The 15419-nt window shown below is 38.2% G+C and overlaps 1 protein-coding gene across 1 annotated transcript in view; it reads right to left on the bottom strand.

Moving 5' to 3' along the window:
* USP6NL (USP6 N-terminal like) overlaps positions 1 to 15419 on the bottom strand; it is a 177477-nt gene that overhangs the window by 24147 nt on the left and 137911 nt on the right. The window contains exons 3-6 of the mRNA XM_012642178.1: positions 11336 to 11443; positions 5176 to 5285; positions 2898 to 2946; positions 1047 to 1247 (exon numbers count right to left, since the gene is read on the bottom strand). Of these exons, the coding sequence (XP_012497632.1) occupies positions 1047 to 1247; positions 2898 to 2946; positions 5176 to 5285; positions 11336 to 11443 (468 nt within the window). The remainder of the gene's footprint in view (positions 1 to 1046; positions 1248 to 2897; positions 2947 to 5175; positions 5286 to 11335; positions 11444 to 15419) is intronic.

The raw sequence follows: 15419 nt of genomic DNA on the forward strand, positions 1-15419 counted from the left end.
AACTGAACTTAGATAATCCATTCTCAGAGTAACTAGTGTTAAAATTGTTTTAAATTTGATATTACCACATGGCTGGCACTGGAAAATAATTTTGCATTATATCAACAAATGCTACTTTTATTTCCAAAACAAGTTGCAATCCAAACTCTGTGAAATAAAGTTTATTGCTTAGCTTGGCAAATATAAGGAAAAGGCTATTAAAAACAATGTGCTAAATCGAAAACCAAAAAATTATTCAAGTTTTGCAATATTAAATAATTGAGTACCCTAACCATGTTATGAGTCTTTTATTTAAAATGGAACCGATTTTATGGCTGAAGGAACTATTATAAAACCTCCACTTGAAATATAAAACTACTTAATTATTATGTACCTTTCCTTAAACACCCAAGTGTCATTTATCAAAATTTGTTCTTTTTTTTAAGAGATGGGGTCTTGCTGTGTCACCCAGGCTGGAGTGCAGTTGTACTATCATAGCTCACTGCAACCTTGAACTCCCACCTCAGCTTCCTGAGTAGCTGGGACTACAGGTGTGTACCACCATGCCCCACTAATTTTTAAATTTTTTTGTTGGGTCAGGGTCTCACCATGTTGTCCAAACTAGTCTCGAATTCCTGGCCTCAAGTGATCCTTCTGCCTTGGCTTCCCAAAGTGCTGGGATTACAGGTACGAGCCACCATGTCCACCCTCAATTATTATTTTTTGACAAGGAGTTATACATCACAATATCTAGTCAATGGTAAACATTTCACTAAAATGATAATCACATGACCTTCTGAAAGTTTTGATCAAAAGGCATCTTTTATTGCTTCCAATAATATACCTTTTCCTAAATTCCTCTAAACCTAGTTTCTTTTGACTGAGGTCAAGTAAAGAAAGAATTTTAAAATGCCAACAATATATTCTGTGGTAAAGACAAAGGAAAATAAATGTGAACAGAAAAGTTTAGAAAAGTTCAATAAAGAAAAATGAAAGAACAAATTAGTAATAAATACTAGTTCACCAAACAAGTCCTGAGACATTAAATTTGTTGTACTTGATTCTACCAAGCATCTGTGATTTTGTTTTAATTTACCTTTTTTCTCTCTCTTGTTTATGTTTATGATAATATACAGGGTTTTCTTACCATGCATGGCATGTTTGGGACCCGAGAAGAGTTTGACCAGGGCCCAGAAGGCATCTTCCTCGTTCATATACATGAGGAGCAGGGCTGTGATCTGGCTCATGCCCTGACAATACCCGACTTCCTGAAGAGCAAAGGAGAACACAGATGCTGGAGAGTTTAAAATCGAATTACACGTATATGCACAAAGACAAAGCTGATCTATAAAATACCAGAAAATGCCTAGACCCATTATCTGATAGGCAATTCTAGAGATAAACATCACACTCTTTACAGTATTATGTTACACATTACAAAAGAAGGAAATTGTGCTCAAAAATAAATGTACAGGTGTAGACAAAGTCTAAATACCTCCATGTTTTTCTTAATGTCCTATGTTCAATACTGTTTTGCTTTCTTTAAAGAGTGCTAATATTTATTTCGTTTCATGTATGATTCTCAGCTCACTATTCCTCTTCTTTGCTCAGATTCTGGCAAATTCTCTCTTCCTGCAATTCTCAGTTTTCTATTTTGTCTCCTCTAGATTTCCGAACCTGTACATAGACACATTTTGGGAAGCCCATCCACAGAAACACCCACTCTCCCCATAGTCCCTGCTTATGATGTGGCCTTAGGGATCCATGTGTGTGTCACAGGAACCACAGCTGATGGACCAGAAGGGGACACCTGAGCCCAGGGGAACAGGTAATTGGTTACTGACTAATCAGACAGCACTCTCTTTAGGAAGTTTGAGCAAAGCCAGAGGCTGCAATCAGATGGGTGTATGCCCTTGAACAGACTGGTCACGCTGAGTTTGTGGGCACGGTTCTAGACAAAGAATAACCAGCAAGTGGGCAAAGGAAGCAATCTGTAGAGAGAAGCAGTGGACTAAACGGTTCACAGAGAGAACAGGAGACGCCAAGTGGCCCCAGGGTGGGAACGACAGAAGGTGCAGCTGTCCTCCCCCGCAGACTCCCCACTTCCCAGCTCCAATCCCCATGAGCCCGACTAGGGCTTCCTTTCTAGAAGTCCCTTTAATGACCCCCTTTCTAACTTTCCTGAGTTTGAGTGAATTTCTGTTCTTACAACTTAAAGGTTTTAATTACAATAGAAATTATATATCCCAAGGTTCAAAGGCTGTCCTCCCTGGGACCTAGTCACCAAGGACTTATGTAACATCCATACTAGGTCCAACACTAATTCATCTTTCCCCGAATTATCTTCTCCCCCAAGAATGGTAAATGCCATAAGAACAGCACGTCTATTACCGAAGAGTTTAGTTTTAGCCTCTCCTGGGGATGGCCGTAAGTACCAAGGTTATCCTGTTTTGGACCTCATCTAATGCATACAAGGTGAGACTGAAAGGTAACCTCCTGGGAGCAATGAAGAGTTATAAAATGTCAAGCAAAAATTAATCTAGCTACCAACTTCCTATCATTCTACCCTGCCCATTCCCAGTCTTATTTGCTTAAAAATAAGAAGAAAACAATCAACATCACAAAGCATAACAAAACAAAACGGTCTGGAGGGAGAGAGAGAGAGAAAGTCACATTCACTGGCAACCTGTGCTCATATCTAGGCTTTTCCACTTCCAAATCAGCTCTGCTCTGAGACCCGAGGGCTACTTTTGGGTGTCGGCTTGAAAAGACCCACACAGCTAAAGGAGACGTGGGGACCATCTGACTGGGAGGTGAAGAAGTGCGCGCAGAGGGCCTTGTTAGGTAGAGGGTGCCGAAAGCACCTCCCGTCCCTCAGAACACACCTCAAGGAAGTGGGTGGGCATGCTCCAACTTACCGCATTATAAATGGAATATGCAGCAAGAACATGGAATAAGGACTGCTGCCTAGAGAGAAAAATTCACATTAAACACAATTCAGTCATTTCACATATTTTTAAAATGACAAACGTAAAAAAACAAACCACAGGCTGACTGAAAACAAACAGATAAGCCAGATAAAACTACCACTGTAATAAAGAAATTATCCCAAGCTCAAACTGAAACAATACTCGAAACAGTCTAAATTTGAGACTAGATAACATTTATTCTGATAGAACTTATATCAAAACACACAAAGGACTTCAAAATTTCTTACATTTCTTGCCCTCTTTTTGTTGAACTACCCCACTTTGAAGCAGCTGGCTTGACAGAACAGTGGGATGGCCTTTGGAAGAGTCAGTCACGGAACCAGCCAGGTGCCACACCTCGCAGGGCCGGAGCAACGGCCTCAGGAAGCCGCATATGCTCCAAATCAGGCTCCAAGGTAAGGTGCTGTTTTTCCCATTGCAGGGACTCAGGGACCCAAGATTCAAGGGGTGGAAATAGGAGAGACTCCATTCACTGATATCCCTAATGATCCACTAGCAAACTTTCTGCTTCCCACCTCTGCAACCTTAGGATCTGCTAATCTAGAGATCTTAGTTCCAAAAGGACAACCACTTCCACCAGGAGACATAACAGTGATTCCACTGAACTGGAAGCCCAACCACTTTGGGCTCCTTGTGCCTTTGAATGAACAGGCAAAGCAGCAGGTGGCTGGGCCTGCTGAGGTCACTGATCCTGATTGCGAAGGGGAGACGGGCTGCCACTACACAGCGGACACAAGGAGGAGCGTGTCTAGAATACAGCAGAGCACCTGGGGCATCTCGTATCACAACTGTCAAGCCCTGCGATTGAAGTCACTGGAAAACTACAATAACTAATTCAGGCAGGACCGCTAACGGTCCAAATTTTTTTGGAATGACGGTTTGGGTCACCCCACCAGATAAAGAACCACAACCAGCTTAGGCCCTTGCTGAGGGCAAAGGGAACACAGAATGGGCAGTGGAAGAAGGTAGTTACAAACACCAGGCACGACACATGACCAGTCACAGAAATGATAACTGTAATTGCTACGAGTATTTCTTCTCTTACTTTGGTAAGCATATGCCTTATATACATATATTGACAAATTTTTTTCTTCCTTCTCTTTTCCCTTTCCATCTAACACAAGATGTATTAATAGTTAACTTTGTATCACAGTATTTAAGTTATAGGATATCAAAGAGTGAACATTACCCAAGGACTTGGCATCCTCTTGTGGGGAAAGGATCAGCACGTTCTTAGTTGTAAGCAGAAGAGCTGTATCATGTTAGACAGCGCTATGACTTTGTCACTGTCTAGTGTGGAAACTGAGATGTGTGTCAGCTTGACAAAGGCAGACTGTGCGGGTTGGCTTTGTGTGTCAACTTGGCTCAACAATAATCCCCAGTGATCCAAAACACTGGTCTAGTTGTTGCTCTGAAGGCATTTTGTAGATGTGAATAAAATCCATAATTTGTTGACTTTAAGTAGTGGAGATTATCTGAGATCATCGGGGTGGGCCTCATTCAATCAGTTAAAAGGCCGTGAAAGCAGATCTGAGGCTTCCCTGAAGAGGAAGTTCTGCCTGCGGACAGCAGCTCATGCCTCCCAAGGGCCTGCCTGCGCATTTTGGACTTGCCTAGTCAGCCCCCACAACTGGACAAGCCACTACCTTGAGATAAATCTCTTACTATGGATCTCCTACTGGTTTTTGTTTCTCTGGTTGGACCCTGACTGATACAGAAGTCAGCAAAACGGTATCTTTTATTCATAAACTGTCACAGCAATGATAAGGCAATGTGTAGTATTAATGCCCTGTTATACTCAGTTCATTAATTAATTTCCTTTCATTTATTTCCCTTTTTTAGTTTCATTTATGCATGGGGCCAAGGTTATAGAGATATATTTATCAATGATACAAACAATCTCTCGTATCTTTTCTAATACTTTTAATAATAGTATCTACTACATTTTTAAGCATTCCCAGATCATAAAATGATTCTTTACCGATTTTATAGCATCTACTAAGTTAAAAAATGTAAGTTAAATTAAATCCTAAGTTTCATACAACACGGACTCAAACGATCTGCAAAAGCTTAAATCTTTAGGGCCTAAATCAAAATCATAGTCTAAAGAATACATTCTAAACACTCACATTTTAAGTTAATAAAGACTTTGATAAAGACTATTTATAAATGCTATTTATATTTCATAATATTAAACTTTACTTACTTAACACCGTATCGGTCTCTAAACATAATATGGTCCCTAAATGTGCGGTTGACATCAAGGTCTATTTGTCTGATATCAGGTGAACAACCCCGTGCTCTGTGTTTTAATTTCTGAAGAGGAAAAGAGGGAAGAAAGCACATATTTATAGAAATCAGTTGTTGAAAAGGCTATGACAAATAGTAAAATAATTCTCATTAAAAACTTATTTTGGTTTAGAAAAATCATTCCCATGGTTCAAAAATCAAAACAGTGTAAAAAGGTACACAATGGAACCCCTCCCCCACTTCTGCTATTCCCATCCTCTCCCTCTTCCCCTCTCCTTTCCCTCCCATCCTGTCAAATCAGTTAGATTTTAATTTAGGAGAGAGAACTTTTCAGAGTTTGCATTACTAAGACTGTATGAAAGCTCTTCATGGCCGAGCGCTGCAGGCTACTATGGTTTCCTTTTCTTTCCAGAACAATATTTTTGTTTTCCTTGGAGCTAATCATTGCATTGTTTCTTGATTTGCTTCATTTTCTACATACTTGCAGTTAATTGAATCCCAAACTCACTATGAGTTGTCTAAATCTCCTCTGATGATGTTCCAATAGAACAGGTGTTCCGCCAGCTCCATCTCCTCGGAGCCTCTCTCCCAGGACCTGCCTGGGCCGCCCGGCCTCCCGGCCTGCTGCACAGAGGGGTCCCGGGACTTCCTTTCGCCATCTGCCGGGGCTTCCCTTTGCTTTTCTCTCACGTTGGGCCCCATTTCCTGGATTTCAAATCTTCTTTCCTCTTAGTTTACGTCCTTGCTCTGGAGGAACACGTTCTCAGGTAGCTCCTGTGAAAGCGCATATGGAAGACGAAGTTTTTGAAACTTTGCATGTCTGATAATCCTACCCCCTTATTTAACTGGCTGTTCCAGAATTCTAAGTTGGAAAATATTTTTGCTCAAAAGGCACTGCTTCATCGTCTTCTGGCTTCCAGTGCTCCCATTCAAATCTTGTTTCTTTATATGCAATCTGTTTTTAGTCTCTAGAAGCTTGCAGGAGTTTCTCTCTCCATGTTTTGAAACTTCATACTTCTGCATTTGGTTTAGATCTATTCTTATCCACAGGGTTGGGCATTTGATGGATACTTTCAATCTTAAAAACTCATACTCACATCTTTCAGCTCTGAGAAACATTCTTCAATAATTCCTTTGTCAATTTCCTCGTCCTCCCTTCCCCATGTTCCTATTTTCTCTTTCTGAAACTCTAAATTATTGTAGCATGGGATCTCCTAGGCTGTCATCTAGTTTTCTTGTGTATTCTCTATTGTTTTGCATCTCTTTGCCTTTATAATTTACCTTCCGGGAAATTTCCTCAATTGTTCTTCTCAATTAAGTTTTTCATTTATATTATTTTTTATATTAAGCTCCTTTGTTGTTCTCGAATGTTCCTTTTTACAGCATCCTATACTTGTTTTATGGATGCAATATCTATTTTTATTTCTCTGAAGATATTAACAACAGTTTTAAAAGTTCTCCTCTTGCCCTTTAGTCTGTTTCTTACAAGTTGCTTTCTTCCATTTGCTTTCGTTTGTCCTTCATGTTAGTCTCTTTCCTCAGATGAATAATAGCACACTTTGGTTTCTGCTTTTATTTAAAGGTAGGATGTTAAAAAGCTGTGTGCCCAGCTGGGCATCCCAACTGTGGTCTTGACTGTGGAGGGATCTGGACGGGCACTTGCACTGGGGTCCCCTGAAGTCAGGATCTCTGGGTTTATTTTCTTATGCTGATCACATTCCCCAGAGAAGGCTCCTGAATCTCCTGTGAGGAAGACAAGCACCTGGCTGCCAATGATCCAGGAGCTGAGTTGAGGGAAAAGGCTGGACTGTCCAAAATTTGGGATATTCAGTTCCTCTGCTTTCGTGACAGCTGCCCACGCTCAGCAACGTCTGTGTTCTTCCCCAGCCCAGAGGCTCTGTTCCCTCCTCTCCAAGTAACAAACGTCCAGTCCTAGGCCAGCGCTGGGAGGGGGCTTAGGGGCTCTAACTGCTTCTAAAACAGACTTTCAGCCCCTTGTGTTTTTATCTTCACCTCCCCTTCCAGAAGTACCTGCAGTTGGCAATTACCAAGCCTTCTGGTGATTCGGAGATATGAATCTGGTTGCTTGTCCAATTTCCCTCTGCCAGCCTAGGATTTAGCTTTCTCAAGTTTGCTAAGTTTACTAAATATCTGTCTACATTCTGGTCTCCAAAAATTGGCAGCTGTTATCTCTTCTCCCATTTTCTCGTTACTGTGGGTTTGCCTTTTTAAAAACTCTGCTATCGATTTAGGGGTGTTTCAGGGGAAAGGAAGCTAAATGGGTATGCTTAATCTCCTGTGTTTAGCCAGACAGGAGATTAAAGTTTATATGAATTTATACTTAACCACGTTTTAGTATAAATAAGAATCTATATACATATGTTATATTGACCCATTTACCATGTACTGGTAATACAGACTTCTGCTTAAATCAATTCTAACAAATATATATAAAAACATGACTGTTCCTGATTTCAGCTAAAAGTAGAAAGGCGGCTATCTGGGCATGTTTGAAATACGTACATGTATGTTAAGTGTTTTGTGAGTATGTGTATTTTCATGTTTTGAGGTGGGAGCTCAGAGAAGGGCAGCTTCTGTAGCTTTTTAAAACATGAAAAGTAACCACAGTTTGTTTCAGAATTCTGAAGACAGAGGAAGATATTTATAGTATTGTATCAGAATCATATGAACACTAAAATATTACTGTATGTTATTTCTGATAAAAGTTGGTTTGGAAGACATTATAAAAATTTAGCTTTAAAAATAAAAATCTGTACATATTTCTTCTCTTAATATCTTCTTTTAAAAAAGGTAACAAGCGAGTAAAGAGGTTTCAGTTATTGTGCTACAGGCCTCCTGGTAAAAGATGAGATGTCAAAACAGAGGAAGAAAATGTTTGACAAGACATGATAAGAAAATGCCTTAAAATAAAATTTAATTGGAAGGGAGGAAAAGACCCCAACACATCTATAACATCAGTTTCTCTAGGGGACAAGAAAATCCATCATAAAAAAGGCCTCATGACAGAAGCAAAGCCCAGTTAAGTAGGTAAAAAATAACAGGTCAGAAATATTATTTATGTCCTAAAATGATTACGAGCTAATGCACAGAATACAGGAAATCAAACACATTTTTTACCCTGAATGAAAGAAGGTAAATAGCTTCTACAGTTATCTCTTGAGATTGAATAGGTTGAGACCCATAAGTGTCACAATAATGTAAGAATAAACATTTTATTTAAAAGAAATGGTATCTAATGAACCCACAGACCTGAGGGCGGAAGTACAGGGGAAAGCAGTTAGGGGAAAACTGGCACTATCACTGTGGGTCTGGCCTGCGAGATTACTGAGCCACGCTAAGGCTGGCAATGAGGTTGTTTTCTGCCAGGGACTAACCCTCTACCGTTGGTAAGGTACACTGCTAGACACAAGAGAGACAATAAAAATGAGATAAAATTAAGAGGAAAATGTAGACGATGACAGCATGGGCTCAGGAGCCAGGACAGCCTGGATTTTAAATCCTGCCTCTGCCACTTACTGACCCTGGGGTAAAAAGTTACTTGACTTCACTAAGCTCAGTTTTCTCATCTGTAAGATGAAAATAACAATGATAAAGGATAACAAAACCTGCACCTTGGCACTGCTGCAGGAATTAAATGAGGTAATTCATGTACAGCATTTATTATACCCACACATAAAAGTATTCAAATAACATCAGCTCTCCTCAAGGTCAAGTAGGTACCATGTTTCTAAAACACAATAACATGATGCTTCACATCAACACTAATCGTGTCCCAACTGGAGGGAGGGAATCAGGGAAGGTTTTCGCAATGTGCCTTGGAAATTCGTCCCTGTTTTTCTTCCCTTTGGGAAACAAAGCCCCCCTCAAACACCTCCTGGGTCGTAAAGGTCATTTCCTTTCTTTCTCTTTTCAACTCAGCCAAGTGTTTTGTTTTCCCATTTTTGAGGTATTTATCACATACCATTACTAAATCTTTCTATGCAATCATGTCTCCCTCAACATAGAAGAAAAGATCCTTGACATTGTACCTACTCATCTTTGTATGCTCCTCAGCACCTCGCATAGAGCTTTATTCCAAGACAGGTCACTGGGTGCTTGTGACATGCCAGGCTCCAAACAACTTCACCTGAGAAAAATCCTGGCTGATTAAGAGAAGGCAGCTGTATTCCTACTGAAGTTCCAGTTCACCAAGGATGTGTGGAGAGCAAAGTACACACTTTGGCAGAGAGAGAGCAAGAAAGGACGGTCGGGAAAGGAAGTCATGGTTAAATAATGATGCTGAGGAAAACTCAAATAATAAAAATAATGTTTATGGTAGTGTGGAGAATTTTAAGCTTGAAAGCATTGGATGGCAAGTCATTTCCTTTGTTGTGGTTGCTATCAGTTTTTACTAAATGGTGCTCTCATATTAACTGATCATTGGGTAATTTTATTCTACATAGAAAAAGCCTAAAATGTAACTGAAAACTATAGTTCTACCATTAATAGGTATGCTGTGTTGAATAGTGTCTCCCCAAAATTCATGTCCACCAGGAAGGTGTGAATGTGACCGTATTTGGAAATAGGATCTTTGTAAGTTAAGATGAGGTCATCCTGGATGAGAGCGGGCCCTAAATCCAAAGACTGGTGTCCTTATCTGGAAAGACAGACACACAGGGAAGAAGGCCACGTGACGAAGGAGGCGGGATGGAGCGACACAGCTGCAAGCCCAGGAGCACTAAGGACGTCTGGCAACCCCCAGAAGCTGGCAAGAGGCAAGGACAGACTCCACTCCCAGAGCCTTGGGAGACAGTATGGCCCTGGCGACACTTTAATTTCAGACTTCTCTCCTCCAGAACTGTGAGATGTTAGCAGATAGTGTTAAGCCACCCAGTTTGTGGTACTTGGTTATAGCAGCCCTAGGAAATGAATAGAGCGTGTAAATAAAAGTGCTTTTTACTTTCGTTAATTTTCTACTCTCATTAATTAAATATCTGCCGAACACGTACCATATGCTAGGCACACTACACTAGGTGCTGGGGTTATATTTTATGTTCTCTCAGACATTATTTTGAACATTGGCTCTAAAACTACAATAATAAATGCAAATATCTAATCAACAGTTTAAAATAATTTGAAACACTCAAATCATGAGGTGTAAACCCATAGATTGTATAGGGTCCAAACAGCTAAATTTAAAAATCTTTTTTTCACACCAATTAGTAACTCTTTAAACTAAACAGTATGTATTAACTTTCGTCTTCATGAAATTTTACATGAAAAAGTATGTATGTGTGTGTGTTTGTGTGTGTGTGCGTGCGCACGCGCGTAATCAAAAGAACATCAAATGTCTTTATAAGTGGCTTTGGCTTTAAGCTATAAATAACTTTTTTCTCATTTCTTCGATTTAAATTTATTCTATTCATACACATTTTCTAAAGAATATATTTTAAAACCTACAGGTCTAAGATTCTTAAATGTAAATTTCTTACTCCTTTCAAAGGTTAATATAAAATTTAGATTTAGAAAGGGTATAGCTGAGATGACAAGGAGGTACATTTACTGCATTGCCTAATTTAAGGAAAATATTACTTACCATTCAGTCAAAAGTTTAACTTTTAAATAAAAAATAATAAAACCTAGAGCTATCCTAATAACCTTGAGGGCAAATTCTTTTTTCACCCTGGAAGAAAAGAATCATATACAGGTAGGTGTTGGACAAACTGAATTCTGCTATTTTCCCATAAACCATCAAAGTGACACCGCAAATCTCTTTATCAATATTACATTGCACAATCAGGTGTTAGTCAATTTTCCCTATGAATATGTCCCAACATTAGTTGATCATTTTAAGTACTTTAATTGATCATTTAAGTATTTGAAAAGCACTTGATACTTACTGATTGATTGATACAATGACATTTTGACTGAAGTATGTTTGAAATTTAAGTAGATTGCAATCCACAAAACAAGTAATAGGCCTCCAAAACCCAATGTAAGGTAATTTTAATATAATTTTACATGATAATATGAATATCTTACATATACCTTGAAAGCTAAAAGAAATGCATTTTACTTTTTAATTCCAAAATAACAGGTTAGCTTTAGCTACTCACACTGTAAAGGTCTCTTGTTTCTTCTTTCATTTTAGGGATCTCGAGAAGGAGTGCCCAGACTTCACCTCTGAGCTGGAGTGGGATTCCTTTGTAAATTCTTCTATGAAACTTATTAAAAGAAAAAGAAACTGAAGGTTACAAACTGACAAAAGCTTAGACTAGCCCCTTCAATTGATCTCATTAATATTTGTTAGTCTTATATTTTCAAAGTATCCATGACAATTAAGTGACACGCTTCAACAGGCACATTGAGATCCTGCCATCTCTATTTTTCAGATCCTAACAGGGAGACACAGAGGGACGGAATAAACAAGAAATCGTTCACAATGCCCAGTGTGTTAGCATGTTCACGCCATTACGCAAGTGTCCCTTAAGTGGCACAAAAGCATAATCAGTGCTCTTTTTAAGTTGTGAACATCTGATTTACACATTCCCTGTTGGTATAATTAACTTACTACACACTTTCTTCCTGTTCCCCCACATACCTAAAAAATGCTCCAAATAGCAAAAAGGTTGCCTTGTGTCAAAAGTGTCCTCAGAGAGTGTAGAGAATGTAGTCTAACTAACTCCTAGACTCTTCCCTGCCACCTTCTCTCTGGGGCTTTCTAGAACATATCAAACTTCTTCCTGTCTATCTCATACCTCAGTTAATTCCACAAGCAATCTTCAGCTTGAGCCCCACTCCCACCTCCCTCCCTTCCTCCTTCTCTTATTTTCTTTCTCCTTCTTCCCTCTCATTTCAATTCTTGATATAAATCTTTGTCCTTTTCTTAAATGACATTGATCCTATCTGATAAGACAAAAATAATGATAAATTTCCATCAAGGAATCACTTTTGAATGAAATTAGGAATAAATCATCAGTATCATCAACTCCTTGGATCCTTGAAAGCACACTGCTATTGCCCTAAGAATTTTAAGATTCAATATACTTCTCCATCTTTCTGTAATTTTATTTTTTCCTCAAGTTTAATTATTCATAAATCACATACGAATCTATTATGGTCATTCCAACATTGTGCATAATAACACTTTGAAACTTAAAAAATACACATCCAAGCAGGGAAATGATTAAACAAATTATGGCAGAAACCCTTAAGGAGTCAGGTAAGACCAGATAAATGATGCATTTATGATCATGATAATATGTTTGAATGTTATGACTAAGAAAATAAGATGCAAATTTTAGTAATTGAAATGTTGAAAAGCTATGGGGATAACTAATAAACAGGGCTTCAATTTTTATTATTATACTACTTAGATTTTTTAAAACTAAAGCTTTAGTAACCAAGTCATGAAGTAGCTTTAAGAAACTTTGATCATGTAGTTGAAAGTGAGTGGCAATGCCCAGCAACTCGTATTGTGAAACACTGAATATTGCAAAATTGATGCAATTAATGGTGTACAGAATTTGTTCTATTCTTTTGGCGTGAACACAGTATGCCTCAAACTTGAGATTTCAGTAGTAGTGACTAGAATCACAGCAGTGCTAACCCCACGCAGTAACTCTGCCTGGAAGAGTACATGCAGAGAGGCCGTGTGCTCACTGTAAACGAGACTGGCAACATTTCCCACGTGCTCAACATTTACGGCCATTAGTTGCAAACTTAAATTAATTGCAAATTTAAGATTTATTCTCTAGAAGGAAGTCTGTCATCTACATCCACTTCAAAATTACAGTAAACTGTACTTTTTAAAGGAATATCATCTACAAAAGTAACTTCAAATTATCTCCTAAATTTCTGGAGAAGATGCTGTACTGTAAGTATCCGATATGAACACCAGAAAGTGTGGAGATTATTGCAAATGTAAAAAGTGAAGTTTTAACAGTAAAGCAGAATACAATGGAAGGTAAATAAATTGACTTTAAGGGACCTGAATGAGTAAAATGATGATATTTTTCAATAAGTAAAGTAAGACCTCTGACACATATTTTTTAAACTGTATTTACTTGAAAAGACTTTATATATTTCATTGCTTTTTCTTCAATTCTATACTCTATAATTGTACATAAATTACTGTTCATCATTTATCCTAAAGTTAAATCTTGATTTTTTAAAAAATCAAATTGCCATGATTAAATTATGGAGAAAAAGTAGAGATTTTTTCAGGTAGAAATAAAGAATTAATGGTCCCGTGCTACTCCAGAGCAAAGTTAAAATTGAAAATTAGGCACATATACAAAATACTGAGACAGAAACATTGATACGTTGTTGTTTTCATCACCCGCAGTAACAATAAACCCCAAGTTTTACTGGGCATTTACTATGTGCAGGAAACTATTTTAGCTATTTACAGATATTTATCTCATTTAATTATACCAACAACTCAATTTTATAGTTGGGGAAAGTAAATCACAAAGAGGTTAAATAACTTGCCCAAAGGAAACACAAAATGTTACCAATCAGTAAAAGATGACTGATTTTATAGTTCATAAAAAACACAGACCATCTTTCCATGACCATGGCACATGGTTTGCCCAAATGGACTTAATAAAATACATGGAATAGAAAATAGGAAAATATTAAGAAAATCCAACAGCAGAAAACATTAAAATAATTACAGTATAATTATATCAAAAACTTAAAAAGAATATAAAAAAGATGTCTCTGGAACCCAAACTGTAGGAGGTAACAAAACAAAATATGTACACAAAATCACATGTTAAAAAAAAAAAGAATTCAATTATAAGACCCTAAAATAAGAATTTTAAATTTTGTGGATTGGTTTTCAGATACTTATACTATTATATAACAGGCTAACTTATTAAATTTACACATCTTTCTTCATAAATTTTCAAACTGTCATGGAAGTTTTAGAAAATTTGTAAAACGAAGTAGGAATTCCATCAAATCACAACATTACGCTGACGTCCGCTTGTTCTTCAGCACAGTAGTCCAGTTTACATTTGTTGATAATCTTTCAATTGTCACTGCATATTTCATATTTTTTACAACCGTGTAATGTAGGCCCAGCAGGTGTTTTACACTTTAAATGGAAGGAAACGGTACACAGAGGAGCGGCTTGCCTAGATCACAGAGTTCCCTCTTCTTATTCTAACTCAGAGTCTTTCTGCCAAATTACACTGCCTCCTAGAAATTACAGCTGTATTAAAGCAGCAGCATTTATCAGTAGGAAGCAATAGCTCATTGTCCCCAACTTATATTAATAAAGGAACTTCATTCATTCACTCTAAAATGAAACCTTACAATAAACGCCTGCTTCGTGGACAATACTGACTGGGTACTATGGCTGTAACATGAAAAACACCCCAGTGCTCACAGTGCAGTGAGGAAAGAAATACGTAAGCAGATAACTACAACTTAAACGGATAATCCTTTATAATAACACAAGCACACACACTAATTGCTGTCAGAACTGAGCATCCCACCCTGGTGGGAGAAGTCATGGAAGAGACAGACCCCCCCATGGGCCAGGGTGGTAAAAGGAGGCTGTGGGCCCCACTGTCGAGGTCTGCAGCAGGTGGTAAGAGGGCACGGTCGGCCCTTCTCCAAAAGGACATGTACACTTCTAAGAGGGACCCAAAAAAGGGTTAAGGATAAAGGTGTTGGGGTATAGGCAGAGATCTGCTGTGGCTCTCACCCTGAGACTACCTCAGAGGTATGGAAGGAGGGAGGAACTGATTCTGTGTGGGAGTGAGAGAAGACTTCCTTTGGAGAAAACAAGGAACCCAACACTGAATAGGAATGCACCAGGAAGGAAAAATGAGGGTGGGAACAGGGATGAGGATGATGATGAATCACACAGTAGTAACAGGATTACGAACAATAGTTACACTAACATTTTCCGATTATTTATTCTGAGCCGATATTATGCTATGTATTTCTAAATCAATTTATTCCTTGTAATATTACTATATCCCTAAAGAGGTAGGTACTATTATTGTCAAACTCATTTCACAATGAAAAAGTTAACATGTAGAAAGGTTAAGTAACTAGCTCAAAGGAAACTGTTAAGAATTCACATTCAGTCACTCAGAGCTTGACTTCAGTCTTAAATTAACAACCATGATATAAACATTCTATATACTGAATTTTAACATTTTAATATTCTAGTCTAAAAAG

This window comes from Propithecus coquereli, unplaced genomic scaffold (assembly GCF_000956105.1).
Source record: "Propithecus coquereli isolate 6110/MARCELLA unplaced genomic scaffold, Pcoq_1.0 Scaffold177, whole genome shotgun sequence".
Classification (NCBI taxonomy): domain Eukaryota; kingdom Metazoa; phylum Chordata; class Mammalia; order Primates; family Indriidae; genus Propithecus; species Propithecus coquereli.